Source organism: Dermacentor variabilis, chromosome 7 (assembly GCF_050947875.1).
Source record: "Dermacentor variabilis isolate Ectoservices chromosome 7, ASM5094787v1, whole genome shotgun sequence".
Classification (NCBI taxonomy): Eukaryota; Metazoa; Arthropoda; class Arachnida; order Ixodida; family Ixodidae; genus Dermacentor; species Dermacentor variabilis.
The window spans coordinates 108534986-108562265 of record NC_134574.1 but is presented as its reverse complement, the minus strand read 5'-3'; the positions used below and the strand labels follow the sequence as shown (position 1 = coordinate 108562265).

At 48.3% G+C, this 27280-nt stretch overlaps 1 protein-coding gene across 2 annotated transcripts in view; it reads left to right on the top strand.

The window, feature by feature from the left end:
• The first annotated feature begins 9468 nt into the window (after positions 1-9468).
• The window catches only part of LOC142587011 (protein-cysteine N-palmitoyltransferase Rasp-like), a 54337-nt gene continuing 36525 nt past the window's right edge, over positions 9469-27280 (top strand). For both annotated transcript variants that reach the window (XM_075697882.1, XM_075697881.1), the window contains exons 1-2: positions 9469-9731; positions 11974-12065. In XM_075697882.1, coding sequence (XP_075553997.1) covers positions 9682-9731; positions 11974-12065 — 142 coding nt within the window. In that variant the 5' untranslated portion in view covers positions 9469-9681. The remainder of the gene's footprint in view (positions 9732-11973; positions 12066-27280) is intronic.

The window sequence follows — 27280 nt, the reverse complement described above, 5'->3', positions numbered from 1 at the left end:
TCGGTCTGTTTACTGAATGTATTTTTCTGTCCTGGTGAAGTCAGGGTTTGAGTTGCCTCTTGTTACATCTCTTGAGTTGCCTTTTGCATAGTGCTCACGCACACCAACAGTTGTTGTAAGCGCGCATGAATGCGTAACCACACTTCGCATTTATCAACAGTGCTGGCTATGTGACCATGACACTCGGTGCCAACTGACAACGAGGTCACAAATTCGGTTCTTTCTCGCGCTAGTTCCACATTCCAATAGAAGTGCAGTGCGAAGAATACTCTTCTGCCGAGCTTTCGGTGCACGTCATGGAAAACAAGGCGACACAAGGTAACGTGCTGCCCTGCTCCCTGCTCCGGCATTTCTCATAGCCTTTGAGAAATGCCGGACCATGGCCCCACGCGTCGCAGGCTTACAAAGTGACGCGGGCACTGCTACGTTTCACGAAATCGACTGGCCTCAGTGACCGATTAATAGGCGTGAAGTTATGGACAGCCGCGCGTAGTCGCACCGATAGTACCTTCTTCCCTCCCTCTCTTTTATTTTTCCCTTACACCCCTTCCCCTGTGTAGGGTAGCAAATCGGACGTGCGCCTAATTGATCTCCCTGCCTTTCCTTTCTTTTTTTCTCCTCCTCCTTCGAAGCATAGCTTATAGACACGTTGACAAGATTTAGGCACGGCCGTTCTATAGATAACGTCGACTTGCTAACGTACGTCGAATTCCAGAAGGACTGTAAACGCTTGTCTGCTGCCTTGTTTCTAGATGTTGAAAAGGCTTACGATAATGCTAGCCATGAAGCCGTCCTTAAGGAGTTGGTAGCAATATGACTCGGTGGTAAGATGTATCTCTGGGTTCGTAGCTACCTACAGATGCCATTGTTCTATGTGCTCACCGGGGATGGCCCGACACCCCAGTATTACAGTAGCCGCGGAGTCCCTCAAGGCGGAATACTAAGCCCAATGTTCTTTAATCCAGCCCTTATTAGACTACTGGAGGACCTGCCAAGCACCGTTCGACTCAATATCTACACCGACATCTGTATCTGGACGTCGGGGGTGACACGGCTTCAGCTTTGCGCTCGGCTTCAGAAGGAGGCCTCATCGACATCATACTACCTTCGTAAACAAGGTTTGGAGGTAACGTGGGAAACGTGCGCAGTTGTGGCATTTACCAGGAAACAAATTTCTGCATGCGGCATATCAACCAATGGACAAGTGATATCATCCAGCAGAAGTCGCAGGTTCTTGGGTATTGTGATTGACAGAGACCTGTCCTCGACTCCTCGTGTGAACCATGTGAAAAAGCGAGTGATTGCTATTTGTCATCTGTCCAGGTTCTTTGCAGGGAAGAACTGGAGGTAAGGGGGGGGGGGGGGAGGGGGAAGTCTACACTATTTATGTTGCGGCTGCACAAGATGTTGTTTGTTGGGTTCCTCCGGTACAGCCTACCTCTTATATCCAACACTTGCAAAACCAATTTGTGTACAATTCAGAGCATTCAAGTCAAAGCTCTGAGGATATGCCTCGGATGTTCAGGCCGTGCAACGGCTGAAACTATTGTCATTGCGCAAGATTGTTCAATCACAACGCACATCGCCGTCGAGACACTGCGTGCACATGTCACACACATTGCCCGGACCCATTGCCACGAGCTCGCCGCGCTCACCTTGTAAAGACCCCGCACGTCATTTAGCACAACTGTCAGTGCATATCGTGCCTCGCTTACATCCGGGTACACAGCTGTGTCCAAGCCGGTGTCTCCTCCTTGATGTTTGTTCCATCCCGAAGTACACCTCAGAATTCTACAGCTTGAGAATAAGTCAGATCTACCTTTATCTACACTAAATCCATTGACCTTATTAATCTTGTACGAGAGATACAGTAGCCACGTACACATCTGTAATGACAGATCGACTACATCGACCAGTTCTGGCGGTGCTGTGTTTATACCGAGGAAAAGAATAGCACTGCGATTCAAGACATCACGTGTCACGACATCCACGGCTGCAGAACTCACGGTCCTGCGCAGTGCCCTTCCATTTATTGACACAGAGAGTCCTGGTACATCGGCCGAGTTTTCTGACTCGAGACCGGCTTTACATAGCATGCAGTCAGTTCTCCGACGCGGAGCTCACGAACAGCTAACATACGAAATCGTCAAACTTCACCATGATGTCAAACAGAGAGGCCAACGAATTATTTTCCAGTGGCTACCTGGTCTTTACGGGGTCATACAAAATCATCAAGCAGACAAAGCTGCCCGAGAGTCACATGAAGAATAACACAACGTTCGCATCCCTCTTGCCAGGTGAGACGCTGCAAGGCAGCTTCTTCACCTGGAACGCAAGCTCTCTTTGACAGAGTGGAACACCCCAAATATAAGGCGCACCAGGTTGCACGAAATGAACCCTTCACTCCAACTCCGACCTTCACCCGGGCTTCACCGACGTGAGCCATCGCTTCAGTACCGGCTGTGGCTGGGAGTGGATTTCACGAAGGCGTACACTACTTTGATTGGAATAACCCACAGCTCCGCATGCGACGTCTGCGGCGTCGAAGAGAACGTCGAACAATTATTGGGTCATTGTCATCGATTTAAGTAAAAAAGACAACAATTATCTATCGCATTACGACGACTCGACGATCGGCCGATGTCTGTGCAGGTGCCAGATGAAGACCGTCCCCATCGCTCGTCGGCCCACGAAGCTGTGAAGGCACTTTTGTCTTCCTTGACGGCGACTGGGCTATGCGAACGCCTTTGTCTCGCTCAGGCCCTTCGCGTGTGTGCACGAACTCACCGTGGCTTTCCTCCCCTTCCCTCTCTCTGTCTCATCTTCCTGTTCCTTCTTTCCTGTCCCCCAGAGTAAGGCAGCCAACCAGACGCATTTCTGGTTAAAATTCCTGCCTTCTCTCTTGATTTCCTCTCCGCCTCCTCTCATAGCCTATATATGTTGCTTTGGACAATAATCCCTATAATTCAATCAGCTTATCAGCTTCAACGAGCATGAGCCCTACCTGCATGGGCGCGGATGACGAAAAGAACGAACTTGATGTTACGTAGATGGCTGTATTATGACAGCCGTGCTTAACCACACATCTATTCCACGCCAAGGCTGCTGCCGTGTACTGGACGATAACGGCATCTGTTCGTGGTTGGACACTGCGGGTCGTGCTTCATCGCCAGACTACGCGAGCTGGAGTGAAGTGAATGACGGGTCTAACTTGTTTGATCGAGTATACCGCCGCCGCAAACGAGCATGCTAGGCCACGATGCTCTCCACGCATTGTTCGCATTATCCTGAGCAGAATGTATCGGTGCGTTTGTACAAAGAAGGTCCAAAGCTGTATTTAGACGGGAAGCGTCTTCTACTACTCTGCCTAGGAGGCACCGGCTTGTCTGATGAGTGTCATGGGCGTGCATAGGCTGCATCCGCCTGCATCTGCACCCGTTGACCCATGACTTGGTCCGCTGAGTCCAAGAGTTCAAGCGCAAGATCAAACCTCTGATGAGAGAGCAGAGTACTTGGAGTGGGGCCATAGTTGCTCATGTCACGGATGATGCTTTGAACTTGTCGACAACGAGAAGACACATATGGCTTGAAAAATGCAACTACAGTTTTCTCCGCAGCTTCGATAGATGAAAATTGCTGCAGATTTCTTCTTTCTGCTTAACATTATCTTGGCGTGACAGATGCCTTGGTGTATACATTGAGTGAGTACCAATGTCAAGAGGCAAGCTCACCGCCGTAGAAAACCATCAATTTTATTTCGATAGCAATTATATAGGAAACCGAGGCGCACTTCTGCCGTCGGCGCCGCCGTGAGGTTCCGTATAAAATCGAAGGACGCCAAATCGTCGCCGCTCGCCGTATGCTGTTGTGCGAATGAAAGCGCGCGAGGGTCAGCCGGTGACCGCGGTTCAAGATCGCCCACGCAATCGAGGAAAGCTGAGAGGAAGCGCGCCGCCTTCCGTCACGCGCAAGGCTCCGGCTCGAAGGTAGGGAGAGGAGCGCGTTCAACTACTGGCGGCCCGGGCGGCCGCGCACGCTCGCCCGGGCCCCTGTAATTTGAAAGCCACCTGCGACGGGGACAGAGTCTGCCTTGCGCTGTTTTTTTCCCGGCTTAGTTTGCGTTGCCGCGAGAGGCAGCACGAAGGTCAATTCGCTCGCTGCTGCTGCTGCGCTTCCTCACCCCAGCGTTTCAATAGTGAATTTCCGCGGTAATCGAGGGAGATATGTGCTTATGTTTGCTAGTGCGCGTGTGACATCAAGCTTGTTAATTTATTTAGTACGCCAATCTTCATAAGTGTATACTAATGATAACAAACACTAGTGTCCTTACTTTGTATAGCTGTACACTAACTTGCAGTACACTAACTTGCAAAAGTCGACTCTGCGACTTTTGTCATATCCAGCTTTTCGGGGCACGTACCAACTAACGCCCCAAGCGACCGCGGCACGAAGATCGGGCGTTTTCAATGGATCGAGCGAATTTTTCATGGATAATTAAAGCGGCACACCTATTTTTGAAAAGGGCAGGCGACAGACATACTCTAGAAGACGATACACACGAGACAGATGCAGTGGTCACGCTGTGGAAAGCTCGAATTTTCTTCCTAGAGCGGTTAGAGCTTCAGCAATGAAAGCCTATGGAAACAACGAAAATTTGTACTCTATTTTCGTCACAAAAACGTTGGCTGTGATAAAACTGCGGCTGCTATCGCAACAGCCGCTACAGCCTATGTATTCCGGAGACTCAGCTTTCGATTGAATCCTACCTCCACTCTATACATATGGCGTAACACTGTTCCCAAAAACGATTTCTGAAACACAGTCGCGCAAATCCACGTGGTATCTATAAAAATGCGAGCGTATCACAGCGGTAGCGTTGACAGCCGTGCCAGCATATGCCCATTTCTGTATGCGTGCAGTTCCATGTATGTGCGTGCGTACATATTTGTGCGTGTGTGCATGCGTGTGTGCATGCATGGGCGCGTATTGTGTGTGTGTGTGTGTGTGTGTGTGTGTGTGTGTGTGTGTGTGTGTGTGTGTGTGTGTGTGTGTGTGTGTGTGTCTGTGTGTGTGTGTGTCTGTGTGTGTGTGTGTGTGTGTGTGTGTCTGTGTGTGTGTGTGTGTGTGTGTGTGCGTGTGCGTGTGCGTGTGCGTGTGCGTGTGTGTGTGTGTGTGTGTGTGTGTGTGTGTGTGTGTGTGTGTGTGTGTGTGTGTGTGTGTGTGTGCGTGTGTGTGTGTGTGTGTGTGTGTGTGTGTGTGTGTGTGTGTGTGTGTGTGTGTGTGTGTTGAGAAGAGAGAGAGAGAGAGGATGAATGGGATATATAGTTTATTTAAACCCATATTTAAATCTGCGAGGCAACTGCATTTACAGCATTATCTCTTTCGGAAAGCGAAATCAACGCAAAAAAAAGCCTGAGCTCTCAATATCGCCGCCCCGGATTTCCTCACGATGGCACCATCACCATCGACACGGCTCCGTGAGCAGCTACCCAACTGTTCGCTTTCGTTAACTTCCTTCTTTTGGCGACAGCGTATTTGCTTGATGCGTTGTTGTACATTCACACAAAATACAGTATGTTCCTGTCGAGAAAAAAAAAGAAATGATGAATAACAAGTGGTGTTGTACAGCGAAGTTGTCAAATGTCGCCAAAGATACGGCCACGTTCCTATCCTGGATGGATGGATGGATGAATGGATGGATGAAAAACGTTATTAGGGTCCTTTAGGGCCGATTTACGCTCGAGCCGCCCACCGCCGCAAGCCGCACCGCACGCGTGCGGTCGCGCGAAAGATTGCACGTATCAAACACTTGTGCACAAATTTCGGTTTGCAATGTGTAAGGTGTACACTGTGTACACAATGTAAACGGTAATTTGTACACAAGTGCTAGATACGTGCATTTTTTCGCGCAACCGCAAGCGTGCGGTGCGGCTTGCGGCGATGGGCGGCTCGAGCGTAAATCGGCCCTTAGGGCGCGCACTAGCGCGCAGCGGGCCGCTCCCACGTCGGGACAGAGAGGCCTCTCCTCTCCTCCGCGTCGCGGGCCCGTTGGACAGCCCATAACTGTTCTTCGAGGTTGGGGCTGTGTAGGACCGCATCCCAGCGTGAAGAAGTGTTGCTTTCATCGCCGCGTAACGCGGGACATCGCCAGAGCATGTGAGGTAAGTTCGCTAAGTCATTGCATAGTGCACGTGCATTTGTTGTCTGAATTTCCGGGTACATCTTGTGAAGATACTGGTGATCAGGGGAAATGTACATAGACAGCATGTCAACTAGCATGTAACTGATACTTCATTAAGGTCGTTGTTTGTCTGTGTTGTGTCTAGCACGACCTAGTAGTGTCAGCGATGGCATTGGAGAGAAAGCGGTGAGGTAAGTCCGCGAAAAGTTCTCGAGGATCGCCATATTGAACATCAATGCCGTGTTGGAGAAAGCCTGTGACATCTGTTGCTCAGGTGACCAGAAAGGCTTGAGTGGTAGCTTACTATTGGGAGTATTTGGTAACCACAGCGATTGGCCCAAATTTTGCGAAAGTAAACAGAGGTAAAGGTCCGAGTGGGTTGAAAATCAGATTAATGAGATAACTCATGTGGTATATCAACAGACTGAAGTCAGTCAGGTTAGATGAACGGCTTTTCAAGCTCAGGCCGAGTTAATATGCGGCGACGTAACGACGCACAAAATGGTATATTTCAATCCAAATGAATCAGCGTAGCCATACATGTGTGGCACGCCATGGTGGCCTGCCTGCCAAAGCATCATGGAGTTGCATATGCCTGTTTATATTGTGCGCTCGAGATTAACTAACACATCAGATACATCAGGGGGACGTTTCTACGGTAGCAAGTGACATCCTGAAAAAGATTTTTAGAATAGAAGTTTAGAAAAAATAAGAATAGAGGCATTAGAAGATTGAGTACTACGGCCCTTATTGACCTTGTTCAGGATGACCTAAGTGTTTAATTGAGCCTTTAGTTCGGAGAGCATGAGTTGAAGTTATGTTTATTTGCATCACAATGGCGGGTGCGCTCAGGCAAGAAGTTAAAGCATCTCACATGAGGGTACCCGGGTATTCTGTGTACATTACGTGCGACAATGATAGCAAGAATATAACATTGTTAAACGAACAGACTTCGAAGACAAACTCGCTTATTATTACAGTGTAGCAAAAAGGAAGCACCTTCACAGTACAGCTGTGGAAGACGCAAATAATGAACAGGACGAAAAAACAGAGAGTCTTGTATGTCTGTAGTAAATTGGATAGACCACTGGTGTCTTGGCAAAAGGGTGAGGTTACTCCTGAAGGCAGGAAACCTACTGGCCCAGTCGGCCGAGTTGGCTCTCGCAGTGATGAAATCCTGCAAAGGACGTGATGACACCATGACAACATGCTACTGTACTCCATGAAATAGACTTTTTTAACTGTTAATTTACGTATGTGCTTAAGAACCGCGCTCATTAATGGAATAGTTTCGTTCCAAGTGCGAAAAACCTGCTGCCTTTCCCACGGTAAAGTTGATTTAAATGGCTTCAATCCCATGGTCGTTGCATAATTGCGGACTTCCGCGGTAGCGTAGTAGTCATAATGGGCTGCAGCTGATAGTGAATTCAGGAGGCTGATGAACGGCAAGTAGGCAGAAGCTTGCAGAAGGCCTCAGGTAAATAAAATGACTTTTTGAGTAGCATGGTCAGGTGGCGTGCTATGGTTTCGATGTCTTTCAAGAATCCCCCAAAATATGAACACAGGCACAAAAAGGTATGCATTAACTACATTGAAGTTGTTTAAGTATGCGCAAGCATGCCCCTGAATTCCAGTTAGCAGTTCCCAAATTTCAAGTTGGCGGGCCCTCAGATTTGAAATTTCCAGTTCGCCCACCCCTAAATTTCAAGTTGGCCCATCCACAAACTTAAGTTGGCCCACGGAGAAATTTCAAGTTGGCCCACCCCCAAAGTTAAGTTGGCCCATCCCCAAATTTGAGTTGGTCCATGCCAAATTAGAAGTTGGACCACCGCCAAACTTTAAGTTGGCTCACGCCCAAATTTCCGTTGGCCCCCATGGACATTTCAGTTGGCCCACCCCCAAAATTCAAGTTGGCCCAGTCACAAAATTTGGTTGACCCATCCCTACTATAAGCTTTCCCGTGCATTGTCTATGAAGCCCTGTGTACCCCCAAGGATATACCTAACACTCCTTTCAAGCGGGCAAGTTAAGTGCACTTACGGGGAGTGCACTTCGGTGCCTCGAGTGGCACTTTAGGTTACGCGGTGCTGAACGGGAAAGTAGAGCGCGCTCACACTGAAATAATGGTGACAGACTAAAATCATGTTTTTTGAAGATATAGATTAAAATAAAAAATAAACCTTCTAAGAAGCGATTGATTTAGTTGTATTATAAATAAAAAACAATCTTAACTTATTCAAATGCAACAAATTTCATCAAAATCGGTCTAGGGGTTATCTCATAAAAACGTTTTTGCCTTTTACATGTATTTGAATAGGCCGCGTCGGAGTTGGGCCCGAGCTAAAGCTTCCTCTTAAGAGCAGCACGATAACAGTGCGTAAGCGCCCCGTCACGTGGTATTTTTTATTCCGCGGGCTTTCTTTGAAACACGGGGGAAAGGGACCACGTGAGATATATCGTGTTAGAAACAATTTATTCAGAGATTTACCAAGGTGCTCTACAACTTCGCGTATCACACTTGGGGTCTGCAGCCAATACTTAAAAAGTTGATTAGTTAAACATACCTAATCCGTTAGTTAAGGGGAAAATAAAAATATAGCGTGAATAAATCTAGGCCCGGGCCAACATTATGCATTCGCTTCAACTCACGTCCGGAGTGCCTTTCATTTTTAGAACTTTGGCTCAATTTATGTGGGACAACCAGCATAATGAACGTGCGATAGACGTACGGGATATATGGTAAGCATATCATATGACGTTATCACATGACATGACATGATAAACATCACTCACAATGCTGGTTATGGTAGGAGCGCAATCAACGAAGAAATGTCACCATCTGTCACTGGAAGTGGCCTTGACAAAATGCGCTCGAACCGTAGTGACTCTTCCTTTTTCTCTGCCATCATTTCGTGCCTCTACACCAACTGAACAAAAGGCGTTCGAAGAGCTCAGCTTATAACTGTTTCAGTAGCTGCGAAACAGTGCGAAGATGATGGATGAAAGGTTTCTGGAAAATAACCCACGCTAACCTTTTTAGGCATTGTGACTTGCTCAAAAAAAAACATAAGAAGCAGAACTTGCACGACTGATTTTCACGCTGACATGACCTTTAGGACCGATGTATGATCCCTTTCGATGCCATTTCGCGGAGCGCAGCGTATAACTACGTGGTACGCTCGGTAGTTCTCCTTCACAAAGATGTATCAGGTGACCGACCGCCCTACCCGTCACGTGATATGTCCTTCGCCTTGGCGAAGTAGCAGCGAGTCGCTTTTTTAGTACAACCTTTGTTTTGATCATTCGTCTTTCTTTAAGCTGTCTGCTTCACTGATTCATTCAAGTAATTGATTGTTTTTTCCCTCGTGTATGTCACGTCGGCTAGGCGTTGTTAGAGGCGCCTCGGGAAAGGACTACAGCCTAGCAGGTAAACCGAAAACGAGAGGTACGCTTTATTTCGGTCGCTTGAATCGGGCACGGGGGTACCGGCTGATGCGAAGATGAATGGCAAGAAGCATGCGAACCAGAAGCGGGAAACTGAACTCCACAGGTAAGAACTGCCGACGTACGGGTCAGGTGTGCTTCTGTTTTCGGTGCTCGCGCGCCGTACGGCTTCTACGCGTGTGCGCCTATCATAGTGCGGGATGTGTGGGCCTGCCTGTGTCTCTATGTGGTCGTTCGCACGAGTAGTGCTTGAGTTAGCGTGCGCGCGCATGGCTTGAACTTCTGTGCGCATTGCGCAAGGTGAAGTCACGTGGTTGCGAAGGCGAAGCCGAAATGCGGTCTAGGGCCAATTACAAGCGACGCCGACTAGGTGTGGGCGATCGCAGCACGACTACATCTCACAGGGCAAAACTGGAGTTCCTAAAATGAATACAATCACTAATCCGCTTATAAGAATATTTGTAAACGCATAAACAATTACAGTAGAATAAGAAAATTTTGAAGTCACGGGTTCGTTGCTTTTATCAAAGAAAAAAAAAGAAGCGATGCGAAATTGCGTCGGATTTCTGCAGTTAACTCGAGGCAATACGCACTGAGTTATGAAGTGATAGAATCACCACATATTAAACTGTAATGTTGCCAAAAGTCTGACGAGTACACAGAGAAGGTTGTGCCAATATGTGTGATAGTAAACTAAGATTTGATAAGCAATTTTATTATTGGACGGTCTTTTTTACTAAATATATTTTTAGGCCACGACAACAAAAACTGCCGGACTATTCTTTAATATAGTTTTCTTCTTCTTAGCTGTGTATTTAGCACCAGAAAACACAAGAGAGCTGCCTTGTGCGCTAGTAAAGAGTGTTTTCTTTTTCTGTGCGTGTGTGTGTGTGTGTGTGTGTGTGTGTGTGTGTGTGTGTGTGTGTGTGTGTGTGTGTGTGTGTGTGTGTGTGTGTGTGTGTGTGTGTGTGTGTGTGTGTGTGTGTGCGTACGTACGTGTGTGTGTGTGCGTACGTGTGTGTGTGTGCGTACGTGTGTGTGTTTGTGTGTGTGATTTTCTGCAGTATACAGTACGCGTTTTTTTATTATTGCCATAAAATTATCAGATGTGTGTTTGCACGACGGGCACATGCATGTGGCACCTCTCTCGAGATCTGGATGTCCTCAACGTCCTACATCTACTCGAAACACTGAAGGCTCACTGGTGCATAGGCTGCCGTTAAAACGATGACTATAAATACCAATAGGTCAGTAACTTCATTCGTCCAGCATTGTGGCGCAGTGTCGTGGAGAACATTTCAATTGGTTTGGGCTTCTTTTGTAGCGTTCGTTGCAATTGTGCAAATTCTGCCGCACTCTGTTTATTTAGTGTCTGCGATAACGTGCAGTTTTTCCTAACCGGATAAAATTTGGTGCGTCGTAATGAGCGTGATTAAATATGGTGTCTTGTTAGAATGCGTACGAGGTCATGTAATCCTGCCCTGTGTAGGTCATTTCTTTATTGCTGTTTCCGTGTGCTTTTGTGCTTTTTGCGGTGGAAATCAAATGTCAATGTTTACAGTGACTTCACAGCCTAGTACTAAGCATTCGTCTTGCGTGCATTGTACTTTTTCATGCAACGACATGTCTCAGAGGACTATGTTTGGACACGTTGCAGTTTTCGATGATCTGGCGCGCCTTAAGGGCTACGACTCGGCGCAATGAGCCTCCAAGGAAAAACATTTATTTTTCCTGCCAGGAAATAACGTGTAACAAAGTTGCGCCAATCCGGAAACAGTGCCATTTCTGTTATGCAGTTGGCTGCGTAAAATGTACATGTACACCAGAAGCCGCCATTACATAACGTATGTGCGTCTATGGAAGTTTCGTTGCCCTGTTTGCGTCTCTGTGTACTTGCAGGTCATGCCAGCATTCGTACTTGTGTCAATGTGTCTGCACATGTATACGCTTCTGTGCGTACTGCGTTTTAATATAAACTCAATTCTGGGGTTTACCGTCCAGAAACTGCGCAGTGGGTCATGAGTGATGCCTTAGTGGAGGGCTGCGAATTGATTTTGTCCACCTGAGGGCTGTTAATGGGCTACCGAAGCAAGAAACACGAACTTCTTTTTAATTCAGCCCTCGTCGGAATGCGTGTGTGTGTGTGTGTGTGTGTGTGTGTGTGTGTGTGTGTGTGTGTGTGTGTGTGTGTGTGTGTGTGTGCGTGTGCGTGTGCGTGTGTGTGTGTGTGTGTGTGTGTGTGTGTGTGTGTGTGTGTGTGTGTGTGTGTGTGTGTGTTCATTACAACTCGCGCTGACAAGAGCTAACCTAATGATAAGAATCTGCCAATTTCTCTTACAACTTTCAAGGTGGAAGTGGACTTTGGAAAAGGTGTATCACTGGGTGTTCATTTCCGCAGCCGTAGGGTATTCCATGTGGCGATACGCGACCAGCGAAGAGAGTAAGTCGACGCAAAAGCTTCGTGTCTGACTTGTTTCTAAAGTTTAAAAAATTGTACAGATCCCAACTGCTACAGTAACCGATCTCACGCGAAGCAAGTCGCATGCAGCTGGCTGTGCGGCATCGTTTGGAGCCCTTCAAAAAGTGCCCTGCTGGGCACACGTGTTTGTGTAAAGCAAGCACTTGCGTGCATTACGCAAGCCCCTGTGTGACCACAGTTAGCAAGATGACGACATCATGTCATGGACGTCATGTCATCCACATCTTGTCATTCATGTCGTAATACACCATTCATGAATTGTCATTTGTGTCATTCATGTCATTATATGCATGTCATGCCCTTGTCATTGTCGTGCATGTGTGTCAAACGCATCTTGTTGTATATTCAGTTAAGTAAACGACTACGAAGGTACCAGAGCGCCGTAAGAGACTAAGTCAAGACGTTCATGTCAGTCGTATTATGAATGTTAAAGAAATTAAATTATGGGGTTTTACGTGTCAAAACCACTTTATGATTATCAGGCAAGCCGTAGTGGGGGACTCCGGAAATTCAGAACAACAGGGTTTTTTTATCGGATACTTAAACATAAGTACACGGGTGTTTTCGTATTTCGCCCCCATCGAAATGCGGCCGCCGTGGCCGGGATTAGATCCCGCGAGCTCGTATCATGAATGTCATGTCATACAATGTCATTCAATGCATGCATATCCTGAGTATATTAAGTTAAAGAAACTACCACTGCGGGCATCACGATGGCGTTAGACAGACAGACAGACAGACAGACAGACAGACAGACAGACAGACAGACAGACAGACAGACAGACAGACAGACAGACAGACAGACAGACAGACAGACAGACAGACAGACAGACAGACAGACAGACAGACAGACAGACAGACAGACAGACAGACAGACAGACAGACAGACAGACAGACAGACAGACAGACAGACAGACAGACAGACAGACAGACAGACAGACAGACAGACAGACAGACAGACAGACAGACAGACAGACAGACAGACAGACAGACAGACAGACAGACAGACAGACAGACAGACAGACAGACAGACAGACAGACAGACAGACAGACAGACAGACAGACAGACAGACAGACAGACAGACAGACAGACAGACAGACAGACAGACAGACAGACAGACAGACAGACAGACAGACAGACAGACAGACAGACAGACAGACAGACAGACAGACAGACAGACAGACAGACAGACAGACAGACAGACAGACAGACAGACAGACAGACAGACAGACAGACAGACAGACAGACAGACAGACAGACAGACAGACAGACAGACAGACAGACAGACAGACAGACAGACAGACAGACAGACAGACAGACAGACAGACAGACAGACAGACAGACAGACAGACAGACAGACAGACAGACAGACAGACAGACAGACAGACAGACAGACAGACAGACAGACAGACAGACAGACAGACAGACAGACAGACAGACAGACAGACAGACAGACAGACAGACAGACAGACAGACAGACAGACAGACAGACAGACAGACAGACAGACAGACAGACAGACAGACAGACAGACAGACAGACAGACAGACAGACAGACAGACAGACAGACAGACAGACAGACAGACAGACAGACAGACAGACAGACAGACAGACAGACAGACAGACAGACAGACAGACAGACAGACAGACAGACAGACAGACAGACAGACAGACAGACAGACAGACAGACAGACAGACAGATAGATAGATAGATAGATAGATAGATAGATAGATAGATAGATAGATAGATTCAAAATGTGTAAAGTAGGCTAAGAATGATTCGCATTGAAATGCTGCAGTATCCCGAGTCATCGTTGACCGCTTTAACTGCAACCGATTCAAATCGATTGTTGGGGGCTCACGCTTAACAAATTTATAAAACCTGCATACACAAATGCAAAACACGGCCAGTAAGCCAGCTGCTTCACGAACGTCTTACCACAACAGCACCTAAGACTTTAATTTGTTTTTCGCGCTTAAAAGAGATTATTTATACTATAAGGCCATATAAATTGAAAGCTACCCAAATCGCTTACCTACGTTGATTAATATTTTGCTAGGGCCGCTCTTCACTGAACATCTTTCACCTTAACTTCAGTCACTAGTTATGTGACACTAGGTATGTTCCACCCTTCAATGAACATGAAAAATCTTTAAAATTAATTCCGTGCTGTACGGAGTAGAACTCGCCTCATATATGTATATTGGCAGTCCTGTCAGAATATACATTCATGCATGCTCCCCACGCAGACATAGCAACTGCGCCACTGGATCGCGCAGTGAAAAAGGGAGTCTGGCTGCCAAATGCTTCATACACGACTGATTTCCGTGATGACAATACGAGGTGTCGCTAGATTACTTCAATGCTAATCGCATTAACGTCGACATTCATCGTGAAATGCCTTGTGGCGCAATTTTTCCGGTTACCGCATCGGTCAAGTCACTTTCCGGAAACGCTCGCATATCGTATCTTGAAAAGCGCGTAAAACAAATCCTCAACTTCCTACGATGTGTGTCAGGCACGAAATGCGGGAGCAATACTGAATAATTTATGACGCTACATATTGCACATTTTCGTCGAGCGGCTACGTGTTTCTTTATTGTGGCGCGCACTATACAGTGCTTCTTTGGTTTAATTGCGACAGTAATTGTATGGACACTTCAGGCACATTTCCGCCGTCGCCGTGATGTTCCTTATAGGGTCCAAACGCGATAATATCGCGGCGTTGCGCCGTATGCTCTGCGTACGAGTGAAGGCGTACGAGCATGAGCCGAGAATGGCGGCTCGATTTCACGTGCACAAAGGAGTAAAGCGGAGAGGAAGCGCGCCGTCTTCCATTGAGCGCAAGGCACTGGGAGGGGAAGGGAGTGTAGTGCTTCTACTTCGGCGGAGGCTGCACATGGCACGGCTAAGCGCGGCCGTGCAGGCCCTATCATGAAAGCGATATTAAATTAGTACAAAGTGAAGGTGGGCCAAAAGCTGGTAGCTTCGTACGCACTGTGCTCTCGCAGCTTAGTTCGCGTTGAACCTAGTGGTAGCATGAAGGTCAATTCATTCGCTGCTGCGGCCGCTATTTCTCACGCCAGGAACGCTGCGAGCGTTCGGAGAGGAAGGGTCGTTTCGGTGTTTCGTCAAGCTAACCTCACCGACTTATATGATTCCTGCACGAATGGGTGCAAGAAGGTATCAGGATCACGTCGACACGAGGATCTTCGGAGATTCGCCCAGGAGAGTTTTTGTTTCTCGGGCCGCGCCGCTCACCGCCCTAAGCTTAACGGGCTTAGCGCGAGCACGGCCCCCAGTAAGCTTCGGGACGCAGCAACTGCTCCCTCGACGTGCCCTGGTCACCCACCGACATGGAGTGCGCGGTCGAAAGACACGTTATCTCTGAGGAAGAATGGCGGCATGACCGTCCTGTAAATCACCCAGTTACATCGCTGAAGAACGACGCCGCCACTAAGACTCAAGTCAAGTAAGTTCCCAGCCTGAGTGCGACGGGAGTGATCTCCTACGGCAACGGGCGAAGCACATTGAACTTCAAACCGCGCCCGCCAAGGCACTGCAGGCGCGTGCCGCTACTTATAATGCCGACCGATGCCATCCTCATCGTGAGACGCCCCCAGTCACCGACGAAGCTCACGAAGTTGCCACCCTGGCAGCTACACGAAGCCCTGCTCAAGGCAGCCTCGCTGCTCGATCAACCACCACCGAACCTGCATCGGTTCACGCTTTCAACACTCACGCTGAAATTCGTCGATTCTCAGCGCGCCCAAGCCTACCTCCGCATCAAACACATCAATGTGGGCACCCGCACCGTCGACCTCCACGTGTACCCTCCCCCTCCAGACGACGCCGTGCGAGGCATCATGTTTCATGCGTTCAACGATTTCTCGGGCGAAGAGATGCTGGCAGACGTCCAAGCTAGCAACCCCGACATGCCTATAGTGAGCGGCAGAGGCACGGGCCAGACTAGGCCCGTGCCTCAAGACTAGACTCAAGATCTAGGTCTTACTATCCTCAACGACCCACAAGAACCAAGACGGGTCGGTAACAGTGCAGACACACTACGTCCACACTTCTCTCTCTCTCTTCTAAAAAACGTACCGGGCTCCCGGTGGCAGAACCCAAGCAACACGGTCGACAGCGATCATTACATCTTGTCGCTGACTTTTGAAGCAGCCGCAAGCACGGCGAAGATGGCCACTGGCCGCATTACGAAGTTGGATAAATTCCGTCCGCTGCTACGCGAAGAAACGGCCTCCGACTCCACATCGGATCTGAACGAATGGACCAGGTCGCTGAGCCGCGACCTGACTTCCACGGCGTGCGAGATGGCGGAGCCTCAAGAGCAACCATCGGCGGACTCCCACCTCATGTGCATGTGGGAAGCGCGAAAGCCTCCTGCGCAGGTAGCCGCGACAACGACACAACAAGCTGCGACAGCGCATAGCGAAGCTAGAAAGGGAGGTAGAGGCTCAAGCCTCCGCACTAGAACGTCCGCAGCGGGGCCATATCTGCAACAGCCTCAACTGCCAGCTGGGTAGCAAGCAGACACATGTGCTGGATCCCGGCAACACCAAGTCAGCTGCACGCAACCAACTGACGCAAATAAAAAAGCTTCCAGATACGACGCCTTGTGGGAATCGATGTCGTGCGAAGCAGTGTGCGGGACGTCTACCATGTTAACGAAAGGACTATGAAGATGGTTAACGAAAGGACTATGAGAGCATCAAGACGTAGGCGGCTGTTTCACGTCCTACATGACAAGCATGTTGTGACCTGTAATTTTTGTTCATAATACATTCTTGTCATATTATGCCAATTTCGGTATATACCAAGGTAACAAAACTACCATGAGAACACTAAGACCTAGGCAGCTTTTTCATGACCTACATGACACACATGTGGTGATATTCATGTCATGACTGATCATTTATGTTCGTATACACTCTTATCCCACTATGCCAATTTGTGTACATACCAAGGCGTAGGCTGCTGGTTCATGACCTACATGTCACGGATGTCATGACCTTCATGTCATGACCAATCATTTATGTTCGTCATACACTCTTGTCGTGCTAAGGACCACCATGAGAGCACAAAGACGTAGGTGGCTGTTTCATGACCTACATGACGCACATATCATGGTGTTTATGTCATGACCAGTCATTTACGTTCGCCATACAGCCTTGTCATACTATGCAACTTTTGGTAGATGCCAAGTAAACGAAACGATGATCACAGCACCAAGACGTAGGCGGCTAGTAGATAATATTGCTAGGAGCTTGGTTTAGCGGAGGCAATAATATCAGTTTTGACATGTTGAGAACGGAAATTCCACTGGCTTTATTCAAGAGCGAAAACCGGTTTGCCGAATGGCAATCGTGGCGCTCCTCTTGGACAGCCGCTTCGGCTCGAGTAGGGGACAAAGACCCTCATGGCAGGGAAGCGGAGTGACGGACGGACGCCACAAGCCCCCTCCCCCCACCCCACCCCCCGTAAAATGCCGGAGGCTTATGTGCGAATGGCACAAAGAATGAAGAATTATTGTTCAAGATAGGCTGGTTTCGCGCGATCACACGACACTGTCTTTTTGCCGCGAACGTAAACTTTCAAGGTTTTCTCTGAACGCGAAACCACAGGAAAGCGGCCTTCATAGAAAGAAGTCAATGGTGGCTTGATAGAGTCGCGTCGGAGAAGGATGTGCGTGGTTGTGTCCATTGTCGGGAGACTGAGCACAGGCTACCTGCGGGCGATACGTATGGGTTTAGGTCGAAGCTGGTCGAGCCAGGAATGTAGCGTCTCTAAGTGCTGCGAGGTTGCTTGTAGAGTGCCTGGCTGGGGGGCCGAAAAACTGGCCTGGAACGCAGATTGCTGACCCATAAAGCATCTCGGCTGCACTGACTCCGAGGCCATCCTTGATTGTTGTTCACAGCTACAGTGCTGCCCGAGGGTGATACGGGGGGGGGGGGCGTGTAGGTCAAAACTGGTCGAGCTAGGAATGTAGTCTATGTGCTGCGCAGCCGCTGGCAGAGTGCCTGGCTGGGTACCGAAGAACAGTAACATAGATTCCTGACCCATAGAGCACCTTGGTTGCGCTGACTCCGAGGTGATCTTTGATTCTTGTTCACAGCTCCAGTGCTGTCTGTCGAGCGTGGTGGTCAATGAAACCTTCAGTTCTCAGTGGAGACGCTCGACCATGCTGTTGCTCTGTGAGTGGTAAGCCGTGGTGTTATGAAGGCGCGTGCCGAGTGGTCTCGCTAGGGCAGAAAAAAGCAAGCTTCGGAATTGCCGGCCTTGGTCAGTCGTCGTCATCATCATCAGCAGTAGCCTGGCTACGCCCAATGCAGGTCAAAGGCCTCTCCAACTACCCCGGTCATGTTCTAATTGTGGCCATGTTGTCCCTGCAAACTTCTTAATCTCATCCATCCACTTAACTTTCTGTCGCCCCCTGCTACGCTTCCATTCTCTTGAAATCCACTCCGTAACCCATAATGACCACCGGTTATATTCCCTCCTAATTACATGCCTTGCCCATGCCCATTTCTTTTTCTTGATTTCCACTAAGATACCATTAAGTCGTGTTTGTTCCTTCACCCAATCTGCCCTCTTCTTATCCCTTAACGTTGCACCCATCATTCTTCTTTCGGTCAGTAGTTATGCGCAAAGGGCAACCATACTGCGACACCAATGTAGCAACAAATGCTTCCGCCATTGTTTCGACCATGATGTCTTGTAGTGGTGTCGCCTCAGGCCACCTTCAGTACCGGTCGAGACACGTAAGGAGGTACCTGAAACCTTGGCATGGTGGCATAGGCCCCATCAAGCTAAATGCACGTGATTGAAACGGCTCTCTCGTGGTCGAAACGGCTGAACCGCTAAATGCGTGTGCCAGTTCACTTTCACGGCTTGACAGGCTTGGAAACTTCTTGCCAAGCTTCGAACATCTTTGTTGATCCCTGACCAGACGAAGCGTTCTGTGATAAGCCTCTGCGTTGCTCTGATGCCGGGATGGCTTAGCCCGTGCAGTGAATCGAATATTGGCCACCGAAGCTGATGGCGCACGAACGGGTGAGGAGCTGCATGTGATAGGTCGCACGTTACCAATGTTCTTGTGTAGGGAAGTGACACTTCATCAAGCTGAAGTGACGAGCCTTTTTCCCACAATTGGCGCAGCTCGGGCTCGTTTTGCTGGGCAGAGGCTGGAGCTTGAATATACACAGGGCCAGCAGGCACAGCGCCGATCCGCGACAGTGCGTCGATCAGCTGCCTGATTTTCGGTCCCAGAGATATGGTAGTTGCCCGTAGAAAATTCAGAGATAAAGGAAAGTTGTCGAAGCCCATGTTGAGTACGAAGAACTGTTGTTCTTGAAAGCAAAGGTTAACGACTTGTGGTTGGTCAGAATGTAAAAGCTACAGCCTTCAAGAAAAAAAGAGCGGAAATGCTTGACTGCACAACAGATGACTAACAGTTTCCTCCCGAAAGTGCTGTAGAGAGCTTCTGTAGGTTTGAGGGGCTTTGGGAAGAAGCCCCGCGGCCTCCATCGCGCTGCTTCAGTGCAGAACCCACTGCCGTGGTCTATGCGTCTACAATAAGGCGACTTGGCGGGTGGGGCAACGGATAAATCAGCAAAACTGCAGTCGCTAACCGAGTTTTGGTTTCCCGCAAGGAGTGTTCGTGCTCCCACGACCAGAGGAATATAGGCGTTTTTTTTTTCTTTTGGAGTCGCGACGCGGCAGGTCGGTAAGCGGCTGAAGAACTTGCGCACAGGATTGTATAACGCGCTTGTCAAGATTTACGAGCCCCAGAAATTTGCGCAACTTTCGGAAGGAGGTCGGAGAAGGGATGTCCTCGATTGCCCGCACCCATACCCATGATTCCAGTGGCTCGATGCCTTTGGGTGAATTGCGATGGCCGAGAAAATCCAGATCTTCAACTCCGAAAATGCATTTCTGGGGCTTTGGCACCAGGCCGTGTTCATCCAGTCGCTCAAATAGAAGGCGAACGTGCCCTTTGAGTTCTTCGACTGTGCGACTTGGAGCGAGAATGTCGTAAAATGTAGACCTAAATGAACGGGAATGTTGCTGTGTTCGACGGGAAGGCGAACGACCCCCACGGTGGGGGCAACGAAGTGACGGGCGGTCGCTACACTTTCAAAGTTGCAAATGTTCGCCAAGAAATGCTTCGCATTTATTACTCCAATACCCGCTCACCGACGCCGAGCTGCTTGCGGAGCTCGCCAGCGGGCACATTAACACCTCGAGACAAACCGATACGCACGAGCCAAACTACGTCGGAGCTCCCAACGAACAGCTGGAGGCCGACATTTCGGAGGCAGAGCTCTGCGCTGCGCTGCACTAGCTGCGCACAGCCTCTGCGCCGGGTCCCGGCGGGGTTACGAACAAGGGGCTGCGTAACCTCGACCCCAAATCGGTGGGAGCATGAGCAGAGTACATGAACGAGCGCTGGCACTTCGGCCGCTGATCTCCTGAGTAAAAACATGCACAGGTGGCGTGGAGCATGTAATACTATGCTGCGCACAGAAGCTTGCGGAAGAACACGATCTCCTCCCAATCACGATTCTCGGTTTTCGGGCACGTTTGTCTATTTAGGACGGCCTCCTTCATTTACACCGAGACCTCTTGCATCCATGAGGCTTTTGCCAATGTGCTCCACGCAGGTAGTGCTCGAGAGCTTAGCCGACTATCCTGACGAACGAACCTACAACTAGATCAGATCGTTCCTCAGAGGCAGGACGGTCGAGCTCGCCCTCGGGGACCTGCGCTCGCCTCCCATCCGGCTCTGGGACTGAGGCACACCGCAAGGCGCAGTCCTTTCACCATTCATATTCAACCCTGCAATGCGCGCCCTGTCTCCGAAATTGAATGAAGCCCCGGGACTCAGACATACGTTATACGCCGACGACATGACGCTCTCAGTGGCGTAGCCAGAAATTTCATTTGAAGGGGGGGGGGGAGCTCAGCCTCCTCCTTATAGAATTTGTCGAGGGCTCAAATGCATGAATTATAACTGCATTGCCATTGCCAAAGATGCTGCAAACAAATTCTTGAACGCTATGCACTGTCATTACAGGTAAAATATGTAACTTTTCATAAACAAATATACTCGTATGTCTAAAAAATTGCGCCCAAAAAAACTGATATCGATACTTCCATGTTTCCTGTCTATTTAATAAGTAGAGAAAATATCCCACAAACTTTAGAACTATATCCGTTTGAAACCAGCAAAGCAGTCCATGCCGCTGGTATGAAAAATGTAAAGGCCATGAAATGAACAAGATGAGGACAAATATTTTATTGAAACTTCGTTAACCTCCCTTCCTTTCTCTCATTTGCTTCTCTCTTTCTTTCTTTCTTTCTTTCTTTCTTTCTTTCTTTCTTTCTCTCTCATTCAATCACCTTGTTTACATTTTTGTACATATGCAAAGACCAGAGAAAAATCTCAATGACGCTGTCCTTTGTTACAATGTATTACGCTGGAGCAGCTTCACAGATCGTGTATTGTGAGTAATTGCACCGAAATTATAGTCGCAACAGAGAGGATATATAAAAAAGCAGGAGTTCTGTAAAAATATACGAGGGCGAGTCAAATGAAAGTGAGCCAAACCGAATATATGACAAACCGGGTACTTTATTTAAAAGTAGTTTACAAGAGCATTTAGACATTTGTCCCACTGACTAACGAGTCACGTGATTCGCGTCTCATAAAATTCCTTGGGCTGCTGCTTCAAAAAGTCTGTAACTGACTGTTTCACGTCATCGTCCGACACGATTCTGGTTCCCTTGAGCTGTTTTCGATTGCCCCAAAATGTGGAAGTCGCAAGGCGACATGTTTGGGCTGTATGGCGGATGTTGCAGCGTTTTCCACTTGAACATTGCCAGTTTTGTATTAACCACATCAGCGACGTGGGGACGGGCATGGTCGTGGAGCATGATGACCCCCTTCCTCAATTTTCCATGTCGTTTGCTCTTGATAGTGACACGCAGCCGATCCGAGGTTTCACAATATCGGAAACGATTGACAGTCTTGCCAGGTTTAGCAAATTCAGTCAATAATGGCCCCTGACGATCGAAAAGAAGTCAACAACACTTTTTCGGCAGAAATGACGGCCGTTGCTTTCCTTGGGGTGGTGAATTCCAATGTCTCGACTGCAAGCTTTGCCGTCCTGTTTCAGGCTCGTAGTAGTGGCACCATGATTCGTCCCCAGTCACAATAGCAGACAAGAAGTCGTCACCCTCATTGTGATACCGGATTATATGAGTCAAGGCAGCGCGGAAGCTCTCCATCTTCTGGCGGTGGTTCCATTGCGCACACAAGAGCCGATAACCGAGATGTTCATGAATTATGGTGTGACCCGAACCATGGCTGATGTTCACACGCACTGCCAATTCATCGATGCTTGTCCTCCGTTCTTGTCTAATCGGCCTTTGCAGGTGCGTTGAGGGTGATTGCACGGCAGATTTGGCCCGGTCTTGGATCGTCTTTGCAACTTTCATGTCCTTCTTTGAACCATTTCCTCCAACGTTTCACAGCGGCCTATGAAATGCAATGTTCAAAGTACACGGCAGCCATACGGCGACTACTTCCATTTTGAGAAACATCTTCAGCTGTCATAAACCTCACTACACCCCGCTATCCAGCTTTTAAAGTGTGCATTATGTCACGTAACTATGTTCAACACAGTCTGTAAGATCATTAAAGAAGCCTTTATCCCCACACCTGCATGAGACTTCTGTAATTGAGAGATGCCCCTGTGCCACGCGCATGCCATGCAGATAATGAACCGAACCAATATTGCGCAGAGTGCGTTGGCTCACTTTCATATGACTAGCCCTCGTACATTAGAAATGCGAAGATACAATGGAATATACAAATGCCAAAATATAGCTTCATAAAGGGCAAAAAAATGTCACTGAAAACAAAGTTCACTGCACGTATACACAGAACCTAGCAACAAGATATTTAAATATACGTATAAGTCTCGAATAAATCTGCTTATCTAAGAAAAAGTCAATATATAATGCGTCAAACAAGGCAAATAAACATTTTGCGCAACCACGTGTTCACAGATCCCAGCAGCCCTTCCCTCCACTCCCCCTGATGTACCGCGCGCCACAGGAGGTGGCGCGCTTGCTCCCCGCTTTTCTCCCCGTTGTGCACACAAGACCGAGCCATCATCGCCGGCTCACACATGCCATCTTCCCCCCGCCCCTACGCTTCCACTCGCACATACAGCATGCGGCGCGCGGTCACGATGTTATCGCCCTTGCACTTTATACAGAACATGAGGGCGAGGGCGACGGCAGGAATGCGCCTGGAGCGCCCATATAATTGCTTTCGCAATAATATAATACCAGTATCCAGCAACTGAAGCGTTCCATGGCCCATTACATTCCCCAAACGAACAAGTAACAAAATCGACCTTTCACCACGCGACAATTTCCTGCGCCGCAACAGTGTCTGATTCTCACGAAAATGAAAAAAAAACGCAAAGTAAAGCACGTTGGCCACAACCGAATGTCTACTTTGGACGCCTAATGTGGCTACCGAAGGAATATCGAAGGAATATCGAAGAAAACGTGAGACGCTTGGTACACAGAGAGGAATACGAATACTGCTCGGTATCCACCAGCGAGACAAAATTTCCCGGAAAGGTTGCGCTCAAGCGAACGCGTTGCAATCTGTCGAGTCCCCACACTGATGGCGGCGAGCGACAATGCTTTTTTGTTCTTTTTGTTGTCTGCTAGCCAGAAATCGTCCAAAACACTGGTAGGCGAAAATCCACTCGGCCAGAGAAAAGCGAACGCGCATCGAATTGCGCCCCGCGGTGGTAGGGCCAACACGAGGAAAAGGCATGCGCTCTGGCTAGTTCCGGCAGCCCGCGGGTAGCAAGGACAAAAAAATTGAAGAGGCTCAATGTGTTCTCGCGAATAAAAGTCATAGTAGAAAAATGAAGAAGAACGTACTTACCTTTGCAGGCTTTAATGTCTTGACATGGATGCTTTGGCGCTGGTGAAAAAAAAATGTTGATATTCTTTTCTGTTGCGGGACAGCACAAATGAACCACCACAACTCTAAATCCCATCGGACCTCGCTGCGTGCTTTGTCAGCTTGTCTAATAGTGTGTTGATTTGGCCTGTCTCGATGTATGGTCCAATGTACGACTTTAGAAAAGTCAAGGCACCTTTCGCATCAAAAGTTTATGAAAACTTTATACCCATAAAGTTTCATAGTTGAAATCCATGAACTCCGTAGATTCCGCGGCCTCTGCAAGATACCGCGACGAGCCCGCTCGCCATTAGCTCGCCATCGAAACGCCCTTGAAACTTTATCCTCGGATGGGGCTCCTTGCGTTACCATATGTGACTCCCGGCGCATGGGCGTTGCCGCGAAATCCAGCCCGATTTCGCAATGTTCCCACTGAAGTATCTGAAGTGAAGTCGGCGGCGCATGACAGCACGAAAAAATTGGGGGGGGGGGGGAGGCGGGGGCGCTGAAGCCCCATAAGCCCCCCCCCCGCGCCCCCCGTCTACGCCCCTGGCCTTCGCTCCTGCCAAGAGACGCAGCCCCAAGACCGAGGCAGCTTGCTGCCGAGACGTCAGGGCGAGGTGCCGCTCGTTTAGAAACGGTTAAGACGGCAAGGCGTCAACGCAGAGAGGGAGAGAGATCAATTTGATATTGAAAAAAGCTCACTGTATGAGCCGTCATCACTTGTATTGCAGTAAGTGTAGCATCGAGGTAGGGGATATGCTGGATGCGCTGCGTAAGAAGTCGCCAGATCATAGGGCAAAGCGTTCTGGTGGAGTGGTCCAGCTCACCCACGAGTGGGGAAGGGAAAGGGGCGGGAAGAAAGCATGGAGGAAATGCGATAATTATTTAGCATGACGACATGTGCCAGTAGGTGAAGAGGACGTTGGGGGCATGCCTAGTAGAACAGGTGACCCCGGAGATGCACTATGACGTGTGTAACGGCATCGTTACCAAGTGCAAATGTTTGTGCTTGACGATTTATGGAAGCGTCGTGGCGACCGTATATGTCTGCATGGAGGCATGGGGAGAGTGCGTGTCGACTTTTGAGTGTCCCTCAGTCTAGATCGGCGGTTTTACTGTGCTCGGCTCGACGAGTCCTCGGGCATGCACAATTGGTCACACGCATAAGAGCGAGCGAGGGCGAGAGCAGACTCCTTTTCCTGCGTCTCCTGAGTCCTGGCACCCGCTCAAAGAAGACCTGTTTGCGCTGTTTAGTTTCAGGTGTGACGAAAGTGTCGCTTGGATGTGGGGAGGTTAAGCGTTGCGTGGGTTAAGCGTCAAGGGCCTCCTGGCTAAGGAAGGTGGGTGTGGTGTGCGAGGGGGTCAACGCAGAAAGAACGCTACTGACGAAGAGCCTCTCTTTCTCCGGTGTCAAGACACGGAGGATAAGCTGTAGAGTAGGTGGGCAATAGCGCGTACGAGCAGCACCATTAAAGTAAACAGCTACCCAAACACGACCATGCTACCGTTTAACATAAGAGACCCCTTAGTTAGTTTTTTTTTTGTACGTATACTCGTACCAACAAGCTCAAGCCCTCACTGTTGGACAGCGAGGACCACACAGTCGAGTTTGTTGGCGCCATACTATAGCGATCGCTTCAGCGTTGCCCTCGCCTGCGTTCAACATGCATATAACCTTCAATTCTTCGTTTTCAAAATTACCTCAGAAACAGTTGCGTAGATAAATATTCGTCACTGATATGAGGTCAAATGCATGCGTGATTGTATGGAAGTGCGTAATTATGTTCCCGTCGTATACCTTCAGGAATATTGGCACTAGTTATATCTGGGCGGTTGTGTCGTCACAGACAGCGAAAAAGCAACCGTGAGCGGCATTCTGCATACGGCGAGATCCCATTACAATCCGGGATGGAGCATCGACATGCAAACCTACGACACGATGCAACATATACATGCGATGGTCTCCTTTCGAAGTAGTTTTTAAGATGAGAATTAGGCGGAGGAACTAAATGATGGAGGTATTCTGCACGAAAGAGGCACCACATTGAAGAAGACGGACAGCAACGGGAACACATTCTTAATGGTGTCCTTTCTGCTCACATGTTTATTTCTGACGATCACCAACTAGCCCATGGTCACGTGGTTTAGGAACATGAGAACATGGTTACCTTCAAGATTATTCAAGATTAAAGGTAATGAGAACTATATGTGCACAAAAAAGAAAGCTGGGTGTTTTTCAAGAACACCCAGCTTTTTTTTTTGTTCACGTATACCATGACTCAACGAAAATGGCAGAATCCTAAATAATCTTAAAGGCAACCATGTCCTCATGTTACTAAACCACGTGACTATGGGCTACTTTGTGATCGTGTTCTTCAAGAGCGCGAAACAAGAACAAGAAAGTGTTATGCAAGAACACCCAGCTTCTATTGAATAGTAGTGTACTTATGGATAAAAAAGAAATACCTGAATCATTCAACACGTTTTTGCAAATTGTTTTTCGAGGCCCCATCCTTCGATGTCAAATTAATCTTCCGAAGTACTCCAAGATAGTGAACACAGTAGCGTTATTATAACTATTGAAGGTGTTACTAAGCGTATCTTTCGCTTAGACATTCAATACTTTCCAGGAGCGGACAGCGTTCCACATGCGTTCCTCATAAGATATTCACTACAAGAGTCTCGCCTTTTAGCAATAATCTTCCAGAAGTCTATCGATATAGCCACGCTCCCTGATAACTGGCGTATAGCGAGAGTTATCCATGTCATTAAGAAAGGCTCCCCATTACAGATAGATAATTATCGTTCCATATTCCTAACTTCTTATTCCTGTAAAATTCTTGAGCATATATTAGCAAAATACATGAATGACTTCCTGTTGCAAAAAAACATAATAACTGACGCACAACACCGTTTCCGCCATGAATATTCCACAGTAACTCAACTAATCACAACAATTCATGAGTCTTCCAAGGTTTTTCACCAAGGCGGCCAAGTTGATAATAAACTACTGGACTTCTCGAAGGCATCTGAAGGGGTCGAGCATAAAAATTTAATATTCAAATTAAAGAAATTTGTTTCCCCTCGCATATTATTAACTGGGCTAAAGCGTATTTATCCAACCGTAATCAGTACGTTAGCGTGGACGGATTCTGTTCGCGGT